The sequence below is a fragment of the Phaenicophaeus curvirostris genome, chromosome 1, assembly GCF_032191515.1.
Source record: "Phaenicophaeus curvirostris isolate KB17595 chromosome 1, BPBGC_Pcur_1.0, whole genome shotgun sequence".
Taxonomy (NCBI): Eukaryota; Metazoa; Chordata; class Aves; order Cuculiformes; family Cuculidae; genus Phaenicophaeus; species Phaenicophaeus curvirostris.
In genome coordinates this window covers 80,571,456-80,590,839 of record NC_091392.1, presented here as the reverse complement: position 1 = coordinate 80,590,839, position 19,384 = coordinate 80,571,456, and the positions used below count along the sequence as shown (strand labels likewise).

General features: G+C 43.1%; 2 protein-coding genes across 3 annotated transcripts in view; one reads left to right on the top strand and one right to left on the bottom strand.

The window, feature by feature from the left end:
- LRP6 (LDL receptor related protein 6) overlaps window positions 1-19,384 on the bottom strand; it is a 704,489-nt gene that overhangs the window by 448,038 nt on the left and 237,067 nt on the right. The gene's annotated exons all lie outside the window — the stretch shown is intronic.
- Window positions 1-19,384, top strand: part of ETV6 (ETS variant transcription factor 6) — a 142,607-nt gene that overhangs the window by 94,424 nt on the left and 28,799 nt on the right. For both annotated transcript variants that reach the window (XM_069863366.1, XM_069863358.1), the window contains exons 3-4: window positions 11,068-11,232; window positions 15,041-15,175. In XM_069863366.1, coding sequence (XP_069719467.1) covers window positions 11,068-11,232; window positions 15,041-15,175 — 300 coding nt within the window. The remainder of the gene's footprint in view (window positions 1-11,067; window positions 11,233-15,040; window positions 15,176-19,384) is intronic.

Here is a 19,384-nt window from a genome sequence, read left to right as displayed (position 1 = left end):
AGTGATCACAGACACCCCAGTACTGAGATAGAAATTATCATCTTTGTTCTGACTCCTTCATACCAGATGAAATAACAGAAAGGGATTCCAGTATACCCAGTTCGGGAGGGATGGGATGTTTTACTCAAGTACAGGACTCCACCAAGATACTTGTAAAGCTGGAGGGGAGAAAATAAAGAGTGTATTTCTGAGATCTGAGGCTTTCACAGAGAGAGATAGTCATAGCTGACAAAAGCATGTATCTGCAGTACAGTCAGAGGTGAGTCAGTGTCACAGGTGCCTCAGAATTTGCCAAAGCCGCAGTACCCCTAGACCTCAGCATGAACTATCTACCCTCGTGTCAGGCAGGCTGTGCTGAACATGCAGTATATGCTCAATTCCTTGTTGTCATTGGCCTCTCAGGGAGCTAGTTCAGAGGGCACCCCAGGGATGACTGGAAGGGCTGCAGCCATCTGCATACACGTGTCTCTGAGACACACAGCACAGTATCCTAGCTCCAGTCTGACAAGCTCCCAAACAGTCCCAGTTAATGAAGTTGAGTTCTGATTCCTTGGACAGTATTTTCAAGTGACTCCAACTGTAAATAATGCCTTAACTTCATAAGGCTTCCACAGAAATAATAAGTGGAACCCATTTTTTTGAGGAGGGCTCATATGAGAAGGTAGTGGGTATGATAACGAGCTTCAGAGCAAGCAGGAGTTAAACCCTGGAGAGGAAGTAATTCTCAAGCTGCAGCAAAGATAATCATGATAATTTATCATCTGATAATCAAAGAGCACACACTTAATTTGTTCTCATTATCAATGTATTTCAAGCACAAGTGCCTTCGTACAAGAAGCCTTTCTGTGCACAAGTTGCACTGGAAAAGTAGAGGTAAAGGGCCCCATGCAAATGCAATGCAGTTACTTCTGTATGGGTGATATGTTGTAATGCAGTTTGGAGTCCATCTCAGTGGCCTCCCTGTACCCTTGGATTTGGAAAAGGACCCCTGGCATCTAGAGCTGTTGTTTGAAGCACTTAACCTTTCTCTAGGACAGCAGTGTCTTCTTGGAGAAATGATTGACAGTTTTTAAGAGCTGCAGGGATTTGGTTCATTAAGGAACCATCAAGAAATGAAGTTAAATCTGAAGTTTTTAACCATGTCAGAACTCTGATTTGCAGCATCTTGGGAGCAGGGAATGTCTGCAGCATGCTAAGAGCGGGTTTTCACCTCCAAAGCCCAAGATGTGGTTCGGAACTGAGCACAGCATGCAATCTCCAGAGCTTTAATTTGCACCATTTCCCCCAGTTACTTAATATTTAATGTCACCTGAAGGCAGGTCTTCACATAAAGCACAGAAGAACTCGTATACTTGGGCTGAAGCGGGCTTTTGTAGCGCTCCTGGATTAGGAGTCTGAAGGAGAATATCTGCATAATGCAAGAGACAGAGGTCCAAAAGTGAAATCAGTTAGAGTAGACGCATGACAGGCTTTTACCACATGCTGGTGGTAAATTTTTTCTACGCTGATTTGCTTAATGGTTATAGGCGGAGTAAGCTATGGTTCTGGCTGCACTGCCAAAATCTGCTTTTACAGTAGCAGCACAAGTGCAGCTGCATCTGACGAGGCTTGGAGCCCCAGCATGAAGGAAGCCAACAGATGACATCTTGCTGTCACAGCATACACTGTTCTGTAGTGGAGCTGGCCTCACATTCCCTGGAAACAGCCTGGAAAACATGCTCTTTGTGTACATGCTCCCCCCCTCCACAGCTCTCACAATCACAGTTGAGTTAGGAAACAAAGTCTCAGCCAAAATTCAAGGACAAGGGATCCAACTTCTTCAGGATGTTAGCCTCTGAGAACAAAATCTCCTTGTGAGAAGAAAGCAGTTTCTTAATACCAGAGAACCAGCTATGTTGTGGTAGTGGTGTTTTCTTGGTATGTGAAACTGAAATTTCAAAACTTTCCACTTGATTAAACTGTACAAAAAGGATTTCCTGACCCCTCTCTTCTGAAATGGTAGAATCACCTCTAAGTTTGCAGCCACTGGAAGACTGAGGTGACTTAGCTCATGATAGGTGAAAGTGATAAACTGCTGAAAGAGCTGCCTTAATTTTAGCAGCTATGTTCATTGGAACTAGCAATTATTTCTTCAATTTTCCATATATTTCTGGTGTGGTTATCAGGTACATGATCCATTGCCAGTATTACTGCTGCATGCTCTAAGCATGCTAGTAATCTCAGCAGCTCTCTCCACTGTACAGCAGTTAGGCAGCAGGCGAAAGACAAGTAAAACCATATGTAGGTCAAGACTACCAAGATCAATTTCTTTCCAATTACTTAGAAATCTCTGACACCTCTGCCAGGAATCAAGGCCATATTGTGTGAAAAGAAAAAAACAGCATGTATGACAGTTCATTCTAATACAGTTGGGTTTTTTTACCTTAAAATCACTGTTGCCCGGATGCACCAAGTGAATGACGCAAGAAATGGGAAGGAAAAGTAAGTGTTAAGGATGTAAAGATGCTCAGCATTTGTCCAGATCTAAAGAGGGGCAGAATGTAGTTCCTGGATTTGATCCCTCCTGTAAGAGATTCAGCGTATGGGCAGGTGTCCATTGACTTTCTGCCTCACATCTATAAAACAGATGTAACAATCTAATCTGTCTATAGTTGAAAGGCACTATGTAGTCTAGGTGTGCATGTATTACTATTAGTAGTATCAGCCATATTCAATACAGGAGAACTGTAAAGAGTGTTTGTTAGACCTGAATTTTGGCCTGGATTAAGATAATTTGGGTTGAAAAGGTAAAGAGTTGCTGAAAAGAAATGTAAAGGTTTTGTAATCTTCTTGCCTTGATTTCTACTTGCAAAAGTGCTTGCTTCTGGCAGCGTGGTCTTTTGAGCTAGCTATAGTCATAGCTCAGCTAGTTTTGTTTAGGATATAGCTTTTGCACATACAAGGAAAAAAGCCACAGAAGACATTTCTTTCAGCTCCTTTTGGAAAGGAGCAGTAGGAAAGCAATGTCTGCTTCATGGAAAACAGCCAAAAATTGGTTGAGAAGGAGTCAGGAGTGGATTAAAACTATAACTGGGAGTGGATCCAAGCCAACATTTCCCCATTCCCCATCCCCCTCGCAGCTGCTTGTGCTACACAAGCCACTTTGGTAGGAATCCCATGCTCACCTGCCCTCTTTGCCTTTGGGCACAAGAGCAAAGAGAGGGGTCATCTTGGACCCAAGCAAGTTTTTTCCTGAGTACAGCAGCTGTGGTAGTGGCTGAACGGCTGCAGTCAGCCTAATGACATTGTGTTGTCCACAACTCACTGACTCTTTTATGCTCTGGCCTTCTCTGAATGTGGTGCCCAGATGCAAAAAGCCAGCCTTCACTCTGCTCTGGAAGGAGAGCTCTTGTCAGGCTTCCAGGAAGGTTTCACAAACAACATGAAAGAAAGCTGGAGCTGTTCTGCACAGTTCTTGAAAGCCCTTGGACATGGCTCATGGAATGAGAGCCTAGAAAATAGGCTGGTCCTTTCATCACCTCTGCGATTGCTTGCTTCTTTGCCCGGTAGCTTTTCCCTTACAGAATTTTAAACCCTGGTCACTACGTCATATGTGCCAGCACCATTTATCTGAACTGGTTTGCCCTGTCCTGGGTAAATTCAATTTTCAGACTGCTCCAGCATTGTCTGTGACTGATCCCAAAATGGGGCAGCTCACAGACGAAAGAGAGCTACATCCTAAAGTCCACTTTTTCTGCAAGCTAACTTCAGATGATGCAGGTGGAAGCAGAAGGGAGAGGCGGCTCCTATGGGTCGCATACTGGTTTCAGTTACAAGAAATGCCGCACAACTGGCTGCCTTAAATCACTGGGGTTACAGTTGAGGCCTTATTCTGACATCAGGTACAATTCTAAGGACTACAGGAATTGCTCTGTAGTGTTAAGGAACTTTTCTGACTGTTGCTGGGGCAGGGGGTCTTTGGCATAGCTGAGTAATTTTGTGTAAGAGAGTTACTTCATTTACTAACCTTTATCTGCAAAGAAAAAAGTTCAGCTATAGAGTGAGAAAGAATATGTCCTGTATGTTCAGTTCTGTAGAATGTGGCCTTTCCTCCCTCCTTTCCTGCTTACACAGACTTCGGATTTTGTGGGGGGTTTGTACTGGTGACTTCGTCTGCAATCATTAATCAGCAAGCTGCCTGAGCCCAGGAAGCTGATTTAGAGTCCTGCTTGTACATTTGATCAGCAAATGCAAACCATGTGTAATGTCAGCAGGTCAGGGGAGGTGATGGAACATGGGATTTTCGCCTCAGTTCCAGAAAGGGCCGTAGTTGCTTCCAGGAAGCTGAGCTTGGCACCGAGTGTGGGGAATTGAAAAGATTTATTTCCCTGTATAAGAGCTCAGAGGTTGATCATTCTAATCAGGCATTTTCCAATCAATAAGTTTCTTACTGGCTTTCCAAAAGCTGCATTAAAAAAGCAGTTTTATTTATTTTATGACCGTGAAGCCCTAAGGGATTTGGGTGTGTCAGCTTTCCAGGGTCTCTGCACAGACAGGGAGAAGAGAAGGGCTGGGTCACAGGACACCATGCTAGCAAAGTCAGCATGGCAGAAGCCCAGCCCATTGCTTCACTAGGTTTGTTTCTGTAGATGTCTGCATACACAGAGGGCCCAGAGCAGACATGGTGCACAGAACATTACCTGCACTTGTGCTCTACCTCTGATACCCTGTTCAACAGGACAGCAGGAGACATTTGAACCTATGCCTTTTATTTCAAATTACCACTGAAAAAGCTGTCTTGCACTCTGTTCCCAGCAGTGTAGGAAGCTTCCCAAGGCCTTGTCATTCTGAGTGCAGGCAGTTTTAGACCTTTTTAAAAGACACACAAGCCTCACTGGGGTCTCTTTTCCTGCCCATCACACAACTCGTCTATTCCCTATCCAATATTTTTCTCCTTAACAAGACCTGTAAAGGCTCATTTTCATCTGCTGCTGTCCATTAGCCTTGTACCAGTTTGTACTTGCCTCCTAAATAATTCTTTCTGAGGATTAGCCAGGATTAACCTTTTCTTCCTTTTCTGCCTTTGCTTATCCCTGGATCTTGAAACTGCACAGCCAGCTATCTACTGCAGGATGAGGCAATCCATGTGACCCAGCAGCAGTGAATGGCCACTGCTTCTCCACCACCTGTGTCAAGTGGCACCTGCTGGAAAGAGCAAGTGGTTGGGCACATCACCACATATCAGACCTTTGTCTCCTACTTATAACAACAAATTTAGGGACCACCAGCAATACAGGGTTTATCCTGCGATAGGGCTGCATCTTCCACAGGTATGCGAACTCAAGAGCAGTCCCTGAAGGCACTTATGTAGGATGTCCATCTGCATGTGGATAGCTAGGCATGACACAGCTCTCTGTCACCCGTTCTGGCCCTCTGGAGAATTAGAAAGGCTTCCCTGGAGAAGTCCTTAACCTTCCTGCCTTACCTTCCATAGCAGAGGTAGCCCTGAAATGCTGCTGAGTGCCCTGTGGGTGGGAGCCTGTCAGCGCTGGTAACTGTGGGGAAGGCACTTGTGGAGATGAGCGCAGCAGCTCCAGCAGAGATAGAATAAAATTGCAGTGCCCAGCTTGGGCTTTAATTTGAAAATCCTTTCAGTATGATTGGCATTGTGCTGTTGAACTCAACACTGCAGCCCATTTCAGGGAGTTGCACATTTTGGTTTGTGCTGTCAGGTTCAAGCATGATACTGGGGCAGGGCCACTGATCTGCAATAGCAATTAATACCTCCAAACAGGGAACCAGAAAGCAGCAGAGAGCACCACCGGAGCAGTGAACCATAGTCATTTGAAGCAGCTGTGCAGCATTTTGGACTTTAGAAGCATTTTAGGTAGTAACTAGCCAAAGCCACATGACAGCTTTTGCATTTTCGTAGTCTAGCTTTCCAAACAAAGAAGCAAGACAGAAGGAGGAGGCTTTCTAAAAAGTTGCTCTGGCAGAGCCTAGGAGAAGGATTTGAATCTAATTCTGTGGTTTTCCTCCAGACTATGTTGTCTTTACATAGAAATGAAGAGAAAACCACAACCTCGTGCCCCTCTCCTGCTTGACGTACACTGTCATAGGCAGAACTTCATGTTACGCTTTATGGGTAGCATGGAAGAATTTTATTAATTAATAACAAAAAAGAGAGCTTCAGTTCCTAAGGAGCTAGCTGGTAGCAGACTTTAAAGTCTTCTGAACTTCCCCGGAGTTGTGTTCCCAGTAAAGGCTGAAGCACTGTCCTATAGTCAGAGCTGGCCTGCCTGATGCTGCTGGTGATGATGCGTCTATCCCTGGGTGTTTGGAAACCAGCTGCTGATTTGCATGCACTGTCCCCTTTGCTGTTTGCCCAACTGCACTAAGTAGTTTTCAGCGTGGGAGTGAGAAAAATTCTGCCTGCCCTGCAGAAGGCAGGGATAAATGAGAGGTCTGTCTTTACCCCCTTCTCGCCTCATCTTCCGGCCTGCCAGGCAACCGGGCGTAAAGGATGGAGTGCCCGGCCAAAGCGGAACAAAAAGTTAGATGAAACTTACCGTGAATACTCTTTCCATCATGCATGCTTTTGAGCAGCTACGTCCTCATATTGAAACTAAAACGGAACAGCAGCTCTCAGTGGTACTGCATTTTGCATTGGATTTGTGTCTTTAGGTTGTTTCAAAATGACTCAATGTGAAACATTTTACATTATTAAATGTATCTGTTATAGACACTGTTCATAGCAACTTATACTGTAAAATGCGTGCCATGTCTTCCAAAGCAAAGTAGGAGATGCTGGGCACAAGTACTTGGCGAGATTCAAGATTGCTGCGTCTCTTCAAAAAAACAAAGTTGTAACCCCACCAGAAGTTTCTGGTCAGACACAAATATTTCTGGCTGTGTAGTTTTTCCAGTTTCAAAGCCTGACTGACCACGCTTGATTTTCCTGAGGGGTTTAGAAACCATCAGCTTCAATTCCTCTTCAACAGACCAATATGTTCTGCTGCATGCATGTGTCTTCTGTTCTGCTTGAATGCACTTACACAATTCTGTGGCTACTTCAAGGTATAAATTACCCCATCGGCCCCTCTTCATCGTCCTTGTTTATGCTTTGGATAGAAGGGAGCAGAGTGGATTTCTTCTGCAGTCCAGATGGTTATCAGCTTGTGCCCTAGAGCACAAGAATTAATCGCTTGTATTTATAAGGTAGCTAGTGTAACAGGTGTTAGAAACAGGACTTCAGGTGAGGAACAAGCAACAGAAGTAGATAATTTATTAAGACACCAGTGTGCCAGCCTGCAGCATTAGAATGGTGAGCATGAATTTTGCTCCCTGTTTAATGCATGTGAAACTGTCGGCTTATAGACGTGTCTGTAAATTATTGTACTTTACTCTGCTGGAGAGGTGCTTTGAAGCTGACAGAAGACAGACTAGAGAATATGCTGGGATCTTGCAGAGCTGGATTTGAATGGTTTACATGGCTTTGTCTAATCAACTTTCAGTTATTGAGTTCAAGAAGGTTTTGTTATTTGCTTTCACACTACACAGATAGGGAGACCAAGGTTGGGAATGCTTGCAAGATTTCAGCCAGTGGAGTGATGGCACAGATGGGAGCAGAGCCAGGTCCAAGTCCCAGGTCAAAACTCACCCTCTGAAGTCTGTGGAGATACTGGCCACTGGGAGGGCAGACTGGGAGAAAGGCAACATCCCCTGCATCTGACCCACATGTACTGAAAGCAGCAAAGTCTTCCCACTGATTTCAGCAGTTGGTTCAGCAGGCAAAACTCTATCCTCATTTTGTAACACAGCATTCATTTTCCTTACTTTATTTTACTTGGTAAATATCTTTGTTAGTTGAAGACAAGACTGTTAGCTTTCACAGAGAATAGAAGTGGAGAGATAAAAAAAGCCCATTTTCTTCTGCTGTAAGTATACAATAAAAGAGAAGATGGAAAGGGAAAAATAAGAAACAGCATCCCTAAAAGAAAAATTGTATAAGCAGGATTAGTTTTTCTTTCATAGAGCATTTGGGAAAACATTTTCAGGACCTACTGATAGCTATGTGTGCTGTGCTGTAGAATCCCTTCAGCTCCAAAGGCAACCCGCTCGTGCCCTTGTTTTCACAAAAGTTACTGCTTCATTTTAAGAAAGGCCAAAGAAGGTGGGATACAAGTCTAGTAAATGCTGTATTGCACATGAAAGTATTATCTTTTGAACAGCCGTTTCTGAAGCGCTTTTGGCAGCACCGGTCTGCACCCCCAGAAAAGCCTCCTGCGACTGAACTGGTTCAGTCTCAAAAAGCATATGGGCATGTAGTGGGGGCAGGTAACTAAAGAGGGGGTTTTGGAGAAACTAACTTCCCAGGAAAGCAGCAGGGCAGGGAGGGAGGGAAATGAAAGAAGAGGTAATCCATCTAGGGAAACGCAGTTAACTTATTTTATGGTGCTTTTTATCTTCTAAACACAATGTAAGTATTTAATGATGGTATCACCCCATGGGTGGAGAGATGTGGCGCATCCACCCACTCATTTCAGCAACAGCCAAACTGAATTAGAAAGGCTGCTTGCTGATTCTCAGTAACTAAAAGACAAGTGGTCCTAGGTTGTACTATTTTGGGGCTTTTCTCACAAACTTCAGAGATGCTGCTGAAACCCAGCAATGACCTGACTCGCAGTGTGAAGCATTGGGTCTGGTTCAGAGTTGCCAGAGCGTCACACGTGGCTTCTCCCAGTCTGTAGCTTATTTGGCTGTTCTGGGTCTAGTGCCAATCAATCTGAACCTCTCTGTGGACATGGTACTTTTGTATTAGTTGAACAGAAGACAAAAATACGCTATCACCAGCACATGGGAAATGTTGATCTGTGTTTGTACAGGGTGTGATTTATTTATTATGTTATCTATATGGGAGCATGCACATCGTGAAGTTATCATAAAGTTCTGTTCTTGACAGTCTGACTTTCCCAGTGATGTTTTGTTTTGTGCCTCTTCTTGTGAAGTACACTTCAGCTGTCCATTTAAATTTCCACATTGGTGAGTGTTTGGGCAATTTATTGCTTGCATGGCATGGCAAAGGGGGAGGCAAAACCACATGTGAGCATTTCAAGCACTCCTCCAATGGTCTTTTAAACCTTTCGTAAGTTGTGGCCTGGCTGCATCAAGTCTGACTTCTTTCTCTTTTAGCTGCAGCCAGTGTGTGTTCTGCCCATCAGTGGACTTGGTCTAGAGCATGTTTTCTGCAGGAATAACCCCATACTCAGTAACACATGAAGTTGATTGGGAATTTAGATGACAGTATAACTGTCTCTGAGCAGATCTACACCTCACCCCAGTCCCTTCAAAAAGAAAGGTCCTACAGAAAATTCTGACCCTCATAGTCAGACCCTAATTCAATAGAGGGAAGAGAATTTAAGACCTTCATAAATAAATAAATGCTACTTCTTGTTTCTGCGTGGCACATAATGCAGTGCTATGGGAGAAGTTGAAAGACAATGGAAATTTTTGCTTCTGCCATGCAAACGTCCTTCTGACCCTTTCTCAGGCTCAATTCCTTTTCTGACTGAGATTCAGTTCTTTATGCAGCTGTAGCTCTGGGACTTTCCAAACCCACTGTCTGGGAATCTGGCATATGAGCAGAATGCAATTCACTGTATGTGATCTCTAACTAAAACAGAAAAAAAGAGTTGCCTATCTGTTAAAGGAGGAAAACCAGAACGATACAACTCTCACAGGTTTCTTTTAGAGCTTGGTAGGAGAAGGGTAATCACATCTCAGAGAATGGTGTGCCAGGAAGGAAATTTCTTCCCATGCACAGCATACAATCAAGCCAGGTGCAATATGAGGAAGGGAGGTTCATCTTCCTCTGAAACATAAGGTATTAGCTCCTGCCAGAGTCTGTGTACCAGAGATCTGATCAGATATGGCAAATTTTATGTTCCTATGCACAGTGTAAGTTTTCATTTCTACGCACCACTTTGTAGCAAGTCAAACAATGAGTCATCTTAAGAGGGGGAAAAGGAAAGAAAGATATTATCTCCTTGTGGATTGGAGAAAATCCCTCTACCTGGGTGTAAACAGTTCTTCACCTTGCTGCCTTCTCTCCAAGGGGGGAGGCTATTTTAAATTTGTCAGTTAAACATGTATTGAATTGTCACATCTCCCAAGCCTCTCTCTGCCTGGGCCAAATAAAGGTAGCAGGCAAAAGGTCTTTGACTTTCCTGGTATCTTAGTTGGTGCCCCTCTGAGTAAACACAGCAGTCCATGCTGTATATGGTGCATGAGCTGGCTGAGAGAAAGGGAGTGCCAGATTCTCCTTGGAGCCCTGGAAAATCTGTGCCCAAACCTGTTGTTTTACTGTAAAATGACATACCGCCCTTAATATGGACAGAGTTACATTGCTAGTATTTTATCACTATGCAGGAAACACAAGCTAAAGCAGTGGTAAAGGTGCCACAGCCTCAGTGCTCATTTTCCTCTCCAGGGTGCGAATAGCATCTGCAGGAGGGGCCAGTTTGAATACACTTTTCTCAAGCATACCCACACTGATAACCACTTACAGACATGCTGTTACAGAGGCTGTGTGAAGCAGCCCTTCTTACAGACCACAGCCACCTAGAGGGAAGAACGGCCTTGGCTCTCTCTCATCTGAGTACTTCTCATTATCCTTAATCAATGACTTTACAAGAAGCATGAAGAGAGACCATGCTTGTTTCCTGTGAACGGGTACGCACTGAGGATGAAGGAGTCCTTCTGCCTGCTTCACACCTCAGAAAGGGCAGCTGAAGGAAGATCCCATTTCACAATGGAAATCTAGAATGAAATAGTGTCCTGGAAGCTTTTTTTAGGATGCTGAGGTAGTTCTTGTTTCTCAGCACGTCACAGATAAACCAAGTTTCCTAACTAATGAAGTTTTTCACAGTTCAGTGCTTAGGGTAATTCTGTGTCATTCCCCTCCTACACCTTCCCTTGAGACTTCGCACATTGTAGTGTGGGCAGAATGGGGGGGTTCACTGATGTTTGCCTATATTTCCATGTCTTATCTCAATTTGGTGACACAGTCGTGGTCTCTTCCTGCCACAGGTTTGCAGCCCGTTTACTGGAGCAGAGATGATGTGGCACAATGGCTCAGGTGGGCGGAGAAGGAGTTTTCCTTGAGGCCAATTGAGAACAACACTTTTGAGATGAACGGCAAGGCTCTGCTGCTTCTGACCAAAGAGGACTTTCGATACAGGTCTCCTCATTCAGGTGAGGATTACTGAAAAGAGAGAGGACGCCACAATGAAATCTAGAGAGGGTCAGAGGAGGAAATAGTCACATTTCTTGGCATGGACTGGACAAGGGGAAGAAACGGAGGAAAGAGATACTTTGTATGGCACAAGGACAGAAAGGACAAGGAATGAATGATGTACTGATACACCTGAGTTGTAGGCAAATTCGAAGGCAATTCCAAACCCTAATCCAAACATCCAGCCTTTTTCTAGGTAAAACTCCCTGCAGAACTCCCAGAAATCAAGTTTCTCTGGCAGCTGTTTGTGACTTCCAGCTCTTACCTGTAAAGGCTTATCGTTTCATAGACCCAGCTACAGCAGCAAGTTAATTGAGTGCTCCAGCCACTTAAGAAGCCCGTATTAGCATTCTGCCTCACAGTTGGCTTGGCTGACATGCTGCTACAAGTGACTGCAAAACTCCTCCCTGGGGGATCTTTCCTCTATTTTACAGCCCCTGTGGGCTTTGCTTTACTTTACCATATTCTCTCACATGCTGGGGTCCAGCCCAAGGCACAGCACAGACAGGTGTGTGAATCAGTCTGCCTATTGCTCAAATTATGTCTTCATTTATTCACAAAGAAGATTTAGATATGTGTATGTTGCCTGCCTGTATTTATATCCCCTGTGGTCCGCCTGCTCCAGTTTTACAGTCAGAGTAGGCCTCTGCCCTCCTTTGTCAGGGATGTTTAACTAAATAGAGTTACTGGTTTTAAATAAGAGTTGTGAGCTCTTCTTTTGTGACCATACAAGGTACTCCTGTTAAATATAAAGGTTAGTAATTCAATCACCAGAGATGATCAAAGAGTTTGGACCAAGCAGTGACAGAATTGCTGTTAGGAGGCTTCCAGTGCAAGGCTCACTGGGTGCAGAAGTACAGCTGGTGCTGCTTGGATCCAGCTGATAAACAAGCCGTGGCAGTAATTCTGCATCAAGTGGCTTGGCAACTCCCTTGAATGCACTCCCACAACTACTCTCCTGCAGAATCTGCCTCACAAGCTGTGACTTTTCTTTACTGTATACAAAGTTTCTTAAGCATGTGCTTCACATCCAGGACTCATTTTGTGTGGAGGAGATGCCATACTTTAATGTCTGTTGCCAGTGTGGTACATTAGTGAAAACAAATGCCTAGAAATGTCTTTTTCTTTTTAGTTCTGGTACATCACTTTCAACCATTTCACTAAATAAAGTAGCCCTGCTTAGGTCAAAAGGTCAAAAGGAATATTGAAAATGGGAATGTGGGCAAGGACTGTAAGGAACATATTTGTGTATCTTCTCTGCTACTACCCCTGTCATACCAGTGCCTTGCTGCCTGTAAGTTATGCCCCTGCTCATCCCCTTGTGTGGTGTGAGGGCATTTGAGATGAGTAGGATTGAAATGTTTGTAGGCTGGAGACAGAGTGTTCCCAGAGAAGAGGCTCTAGCTTGCAAATCCTCACTTTATGCAGAAGGTTAAGCTCTTATTTACCTGAATTTGGAATGAAATAACCAAATTAAAGACCTCCCTCTTTGCTTTTGCTCTCCTCCTTCTCTCCAGGTATTCCCCACTGATACTAAATCTTTCAGATGATATCTGAGTCAGTCCCTAAAAATTTAGGTGACTGTAGGTAAAGCCACACAACCTCAGCCTTTCCCAGAAATTAACTATACCTGAAATTTTAAGAACTATGAAACAATATTTGCCATAAAGGCATTAAGTTTTCAAAAGTGTAGCTACATAAAAGCTGTATCCTTTCCTCTCATGGTTAAGCCAGGAGAACCACATCCACACAATAAAGTGGGCTCACAGCCCCACAGCTGTTCTTCTGTTGAGGTCCGGCCAGGGAAAGGAGGCAGTAGAGGAGGGAGAGAGAGTGAAAAATGCTTTTCACCTTCTTAACTAGCATTACTGCATCTTAGTGGTGCTGAAGCATAACTGTTCTGTTAGAAGACAGCCAGTTTTATGGATGTTTTCCCTAGTCTGTCAGGCCAGATCAAAATATGTACAAATTTGCTGCTTTATTGCTTGGAATATCACAGCACTAGTTATGATTATGCCACTGTTGCATTCAAAGATGCAAATTATGTGGTAAAATCACTTTTTAGCCTTTTGTGTACTAAACATGGAAAAGATAGCTGGGTTCTCGAGGCTTTGTTTTTAATTAGACTTTCAGGTATTACAATCACCTTTTATAAATGCCCTAAAGTCACTGCTGAGACAGAAGAAGCCAAAGTGCTAAAAATAAAGGAAGCTGAACTGTGGAAAGCAGGATGGCTTTAACTGTTTCATGCTAAGACACTAGACTTGCCCATAAATAGAGCACTGGCAGTTTATAGAGACAAGGGACAAATGGTGCACAGCTTACAATCTCATACAAAAAACTACTAAAAAGAAAACCCCAGACTTGAGAAAACTCTTCCAGAAAATGTAAGGTTTCCTAAGTGAAGCTTCACTAAGCTTTTCAGATAGCGTGTTATTGCTGCAATGTTTTCCTTTGTAATATAAGCAGTGACAAACAGAAGAGAGCAAGCAGCATTAAAAGTTCAGGGACTTCTACCGTGGGTTGTACATTTTCACTTTGAAATGTGCAACCAGTTACATCAGACAAAATGTATAAGTACCTAGGTGTTTCATGTAGGTGGTGTTGGAGGAAGAACATCAGTAATACAATACATGTAAGGACACAAAATAAGCAGTTAGTCCATTGATCTACTAGATAGCGCATTGATGTGTTCCACTGAGGACAGATATAACAATTCTGGTACCAGGGAATGGCAGCAGGGTGAGGAACAGCCTGTCTGCACCCCAGAAACAAACTAGTATCTGGATCAATTCACACAAGAACATGTCAGCTTGGCGCAGTGCAATTTGCCACACACATTTCTGTGGGAGAGTGATACAATAGCAGCTAACAGACTATATATGCCCATACTGAGCACCAAGTCTGCTGCATTTTGTTCCTTAGTCTGCATCATCTCTGTGGCCTAATATTGCCTGTTGCTGTGTGCTCCATACAGATTCCAGTAGCTAGAAATAACTAGCTTTGGAATCCCATTCAGATCCCATTTGGGATCCCTATGACACCAGGGGTGACAAACAGAAGTTCCTTAGACTAGCATTTGACTGTCTCCAGGAGTTGTCACCACAGCAAGGGTGTTCAGGATAGTTAGATCTCTCAATTCTTTTTGCCTTTCAGTCCATCCCAAAGTAACTTTTGAAGAGTTCTTCCTCCTGTGAATTTCCTAGAATGGAGCATCTTAGTAGCACACTGCCTCTGGCCTTGAGACACCGATGTTTCATGGAGAGGCCTTACAGCATTTTCTGTCTCCTTTCCCCATAAAGCCTAAATTACTAAGTTAAAGAAGAGCACCATCTTTGCTCCCAGCAACTCACTGCATAAATCATAGGCTCTACATTTAAGAATTCTGTGTCTGAAGGTGTCTATTTAAAAAACTAAGGCCGTAATGAGAAGCTAGGACACTGAACTAACTACTGCTTGTAAAGGTTTGGAGCCTTTGGACGGGCAGTCATGTAGCCTGAAAAAAACTCTGCATTGGGGTACTAAAAGCCATGTCTTGTCATTCTCCCGTTTTTCCATAGTCACATATAGATGCATAATGTGCAGCTTTTCCTTTTTTCCTATCAGGGAAGAACCTTGCAGAACAGTGAAATGTAGGATTTTACTGCAAGCACTTTTGGGTCTGAAAATAGCACCCAGGAGCCATGAATTCATGCATCAGATGGCTAAATGAGTCTTCTCAGCAGTATGTAGGTTTTCATTTCCTTTTTCCTGCTGTTTGTCTTTCAGGTGATGTTTTGTACGAACTCCTTCAGCATATCCTGAAGCAAAGGAAAAATCGTATGCTCTTCACACCTTTCTTCCACCCTGGGAACTCTATCCATTCTCAGCCAGAGGTCATATTACACCATAATAATGATGAAGGTAACTCTGTCTTATTCTTATGGGACCTGCCATTATAGAGGCAAGTAGGGTAAGGCTGTGAGGAATTCTGTCATTTTCTTGCTCCAAAGTTACTTAAATAAAGCTACTCTCCTCCATTTGTCTCCATAGTGTAAGGACAGTCAGTTGGTCTAGGGAATGAACTGTCCATTCTCCATTTCTCTTCTATTATTTTGTCCTGCTGACAAAGCCTGCTTAAAAGCTACGGCAGGTGCAGGCTAAAAAAATATCAGAAAGTTTTATTGACCCCATTGATTCATTTTTCCCTCAGTCACAATTAGGTAGACAAAGACTTTTCATGGACTTTTAGTATCTTGGAGATGCAACTAGGTGCAACTGTTTGCAGAGCAAGGGAGAAGGCAACCTCAGAAAGAAACATCTGACTCAAAATTTCTTCAACTGACAGTCTGTCCTTGCATCGTGCTAGAGAGCCTAGCACTGGCCCCATCTTGTTGCTCGGCTTTTGAGCAATTCATATGGAAAGAAGGCTTCTTTTTTTCTGCAGGTTTGCTCTCATTTTTACTATCAGAATTACTTTATTGAGTTATTAGTTAGCCTTCTAGTAGTGCCCACACATACCATGCCTGTCAGGGTGGTGAAGAAATAGTAGATATGTTTGTGGAATTGCAGATTTGGGCTTCTTCTGCTCATTATTAGTGCGGATCAAAATGTAAGTGTGTTTCCCTCAGTGGAAAATAGAGTTCATTTTCTTTAAAAATACACACACTGAAGTACTGCTTAGTTTTCTCCAATAACAGAAAAATATAAAGCCTAAGCCTTTTAAAAGATCCTTTCCATGAAAACATCAGGCAGAATTCACTTCCTCAATTTAAAAAAAAACTGTAGAGAAAAGTAGTGTTATTCCTTCCTAAGTAAACAGGAGAGCAGAAATGAGTTAGAACATTGCCCTACTCTCTGCTTGCTAGAGAAGATATGCACAAATTATTTCAAGATTCAATGTAGGATTGCAAGAGTAGGTTTAGAGTTACTGTCAGACCTATGCAAGTTGCCCATCCAGAGCAAGCCAGAATCAAATGGCACCAGCAAAATTGTGAGACTAAGCCAAGAGCAGGACACTCCAAAGTGTTTCCACACAGCTGTGTAAATATTTCAGATTAGAAAAGGGTGCTGCAGGTCAGGATGAAGTTGAAATGGCAGAATTGTGTGAGGGAGAGTCACCTAGTGTATCAAGATAGGCACTTTCCGGAGACCATAACAAAAATCTCTGTTTTTTCCTGAAGATTCACCCACCCACAATTGTTCCCTTTCTAAATTTCAAACAGAAATACTAACTGCCCTCTCAGGCACTCCGACATTAAAGAAATGGAGCAATTTGCACTCTAGAGAGGATTTCACAGGCATGTTGAGTTGGCCTTTCATTGTGTCACTTAAAACATAAACCCTTGGCAATTTAGTCCAACTTCTGTCAGAGCACATGGTGATTAAGAAACAACTCTGATTTCTTCCTCACGGTTCTCTGGCTACCGATAGTACCACTGTATTTGCTTTGAGATCTCTGTGCTATTAGTTAAAACTTTTCTTTATGACAAAAATTAGTTCTTGTTTTGCTGTGAGAGAGAATTCAAAACAAACAAAAGAAACTATAGCTTGCCTGCTGCAGGACTGAGCAACAGAAAATCTTTGTATCAAGAATTTATAGGCAGGTGAATTTATTTATTTATGTATTTTGGCATTGATTCTGTCTTCTTCCTGTTCCACAGAGTCACTTGGGAGAAACTAGCACAACTAAGTTTACCTTTTTCCCTCAGCAGAATGCAGCTTAGTAAAGAAGGAGAATGAATGTGAGAAGCAGAACTTAATCCTGCCTAACTCACAAGCTGTAACAGAGGGGCCAAATGTTGCTTTGGCACAATTTTGAGTGGTTAAACTTCATAGGTGATGGATTTTTTTTAGAATCCCTTCTTAGTCCAGTGATAGTTTTCCATTTCCTAGTAGATTATCATCCTGCTTCTAAATGCTTTCGTTTTAAGTTAGTTGATCAAGAATCAGATGAGAACAATGTTTACACCTCGTGACTTTTTACAAGCTTAAGCAAAGTGGGTTTAATTGTTTGGAATCAGTTGACAGCAGTTTGGGGTATCTCCAAGATGCATTGGCATTGGCTTGGAATCTGGCCTGTGGGCACTGGTCTCTGTCCCTGCAGAGGGATGAGCAATGGTGAGTGAATTACCTGCATCTCCAGTGGTCTTTCTGATGCAGCACTGATTCATTTGATGGGACGCCTTACAGGAAGCTTACGTTGTCATTCCCTGCAGTTCTTTTATGGGTAAGCAAAGAGTGCCAATTTCTGGGATTGTCATGCCAGCAATCACTCATTCCAAGAGTGAGTGTGGCCTCACCCATCCCTATATGGATAAGATAGGTCAGCAGTTTTCCTGGGAGCTGAGTTCCCTCTCAAGAAAAGAGTGTTGGTCACTCAGAATGAAGAGCCAGGTTGATGAGTCTGTTCCTGGAGGAAATTACATACCACCTGTGCTCAGCTTACAGTCATCAGATGTGCCATGGAATGAGTGTGATGAGGATTTTATTCTGTTAAGGGTCATTCATGGCAGTGGAACTGCTCGGAGATGAGTTTGATTTGTTCTATGGTAAATAGCATCTTCGGACATGAGGGAGTTCTCTAGTTAAGTATTAAAGAGAAAGGTCTTGGAGGAAAGTGAACACTAGTGTGTATCCATTTGTGGTTTTCCCTCTTGCTGCTTTTTAAAGAGTCCCTTGGTCCCTGCCTTCTCTCCACCCTGTCCTGGTTCAGGATTACTATGATTTAGGAGAAGACAGGTATATCTGCTGCTGTTTGTAGCTTGTCGGAGTCAACTTGTTTGCAGAGAGCTTGGTGGAAAGCACACCAAGGCATTTATTTTTGCTTTCAAGATAGCTGTTCCCCACAGCCAAGGCACTTAAAATAAGTAGGACAAACCATACGGTATACTGGTGTATATTTACAGGCCAAGAATGTGCACAGTGCATTTGAATGTACAATGATGGGGGAGGATGGTCTGTAGAAGACAGGACACTGAGTAACATTGGGGGTTGGTTTTCTCTCTATGGTGGCAAGAAAGGAGACTTTAAGGAAAGACAGCAACAGTGGTAGGTACAGTTCTAAATTAATTCTTCTTCTATCTTTGTATTATTTGGGCTGTTCCACATTAGCTGGCCACGTTGTATTTAAAACTGTTTGGATTTAAACAAGAACAATATATAGCTCTGGAGTTTCATGTTCTCTGGCTGTTTTGTTGAGTACCTTAAATAATTCTATGAATGCATTTTTCTCATCTGGGACCCCAAGCTTGTGACGTAAGTGTTCTGGATCCATGAAGTTCTGTGTAAAATTTCAGGTTTTCCTATAGAATTTAGCATCCTTCTGTAAGTGAACAGCCCTTTGAGTAAGCAGAAGGGTCGGTACTGCGTTACTGTCTGGTACTACATATTCTCAGGACTAGAGTTTTCCCTGGAGGTGTTTAAGGGACGGGTGGATGAGGTGCTGAGGGGCATGGTTTAGTGTTTGATAAGAATGGTTGGACTCGATGATCCGATGGGTCATTTCCAACCTGGTGTTTCTATGATTCCTCTTCAGGCCTTTCCCTGGGTAAGTGCTGATCCCTCTCCTGATGGGTTCCAGGGCAGTGGGAGCCCCTGAGTCTTCACCTCACCAGGGTCTTCAACGAGTATCACTGCCTTGACAAGACAGTAAGAGAGTCATTAAAAAGAGTCAGAACAAATAGAGTGAACAAACAGGGAGCCACAAATAGGCAGCTACTTGTTTCAGTTGTTGAGAAATGTCCAGCAGTTCCCTTCTCTTGTCATCCAAGCCTTTCCACAAACAGCACTGAAATTTGATATTGTTTTTCCAGATAAAAACCTGTTAGTCATTGTGCTCTGGTGGTATTTTCCTCTGTGTCAGTAATTTCCTGTGTCAAAATTTATGGTCTTAGCTAAGCTGAAAGTTTGCACTATTTATGTGAAGCATTTAATTTTGTGAGGGGATTCTTACTACGTAAAGACATTGACCTAGAGCCATTATTTATCTCCTCTTACTGCTGAGGAAGTATGCTCATGCAAAAGTGACACTAGAAGTCCTCCTGATGAAGAAATGTAAGTGCTTATATGGGACAGCCCACCAGTAGTCAGCACAGACTAAATAAAACAAGGTGAAAATATCCTTAGGCAGAT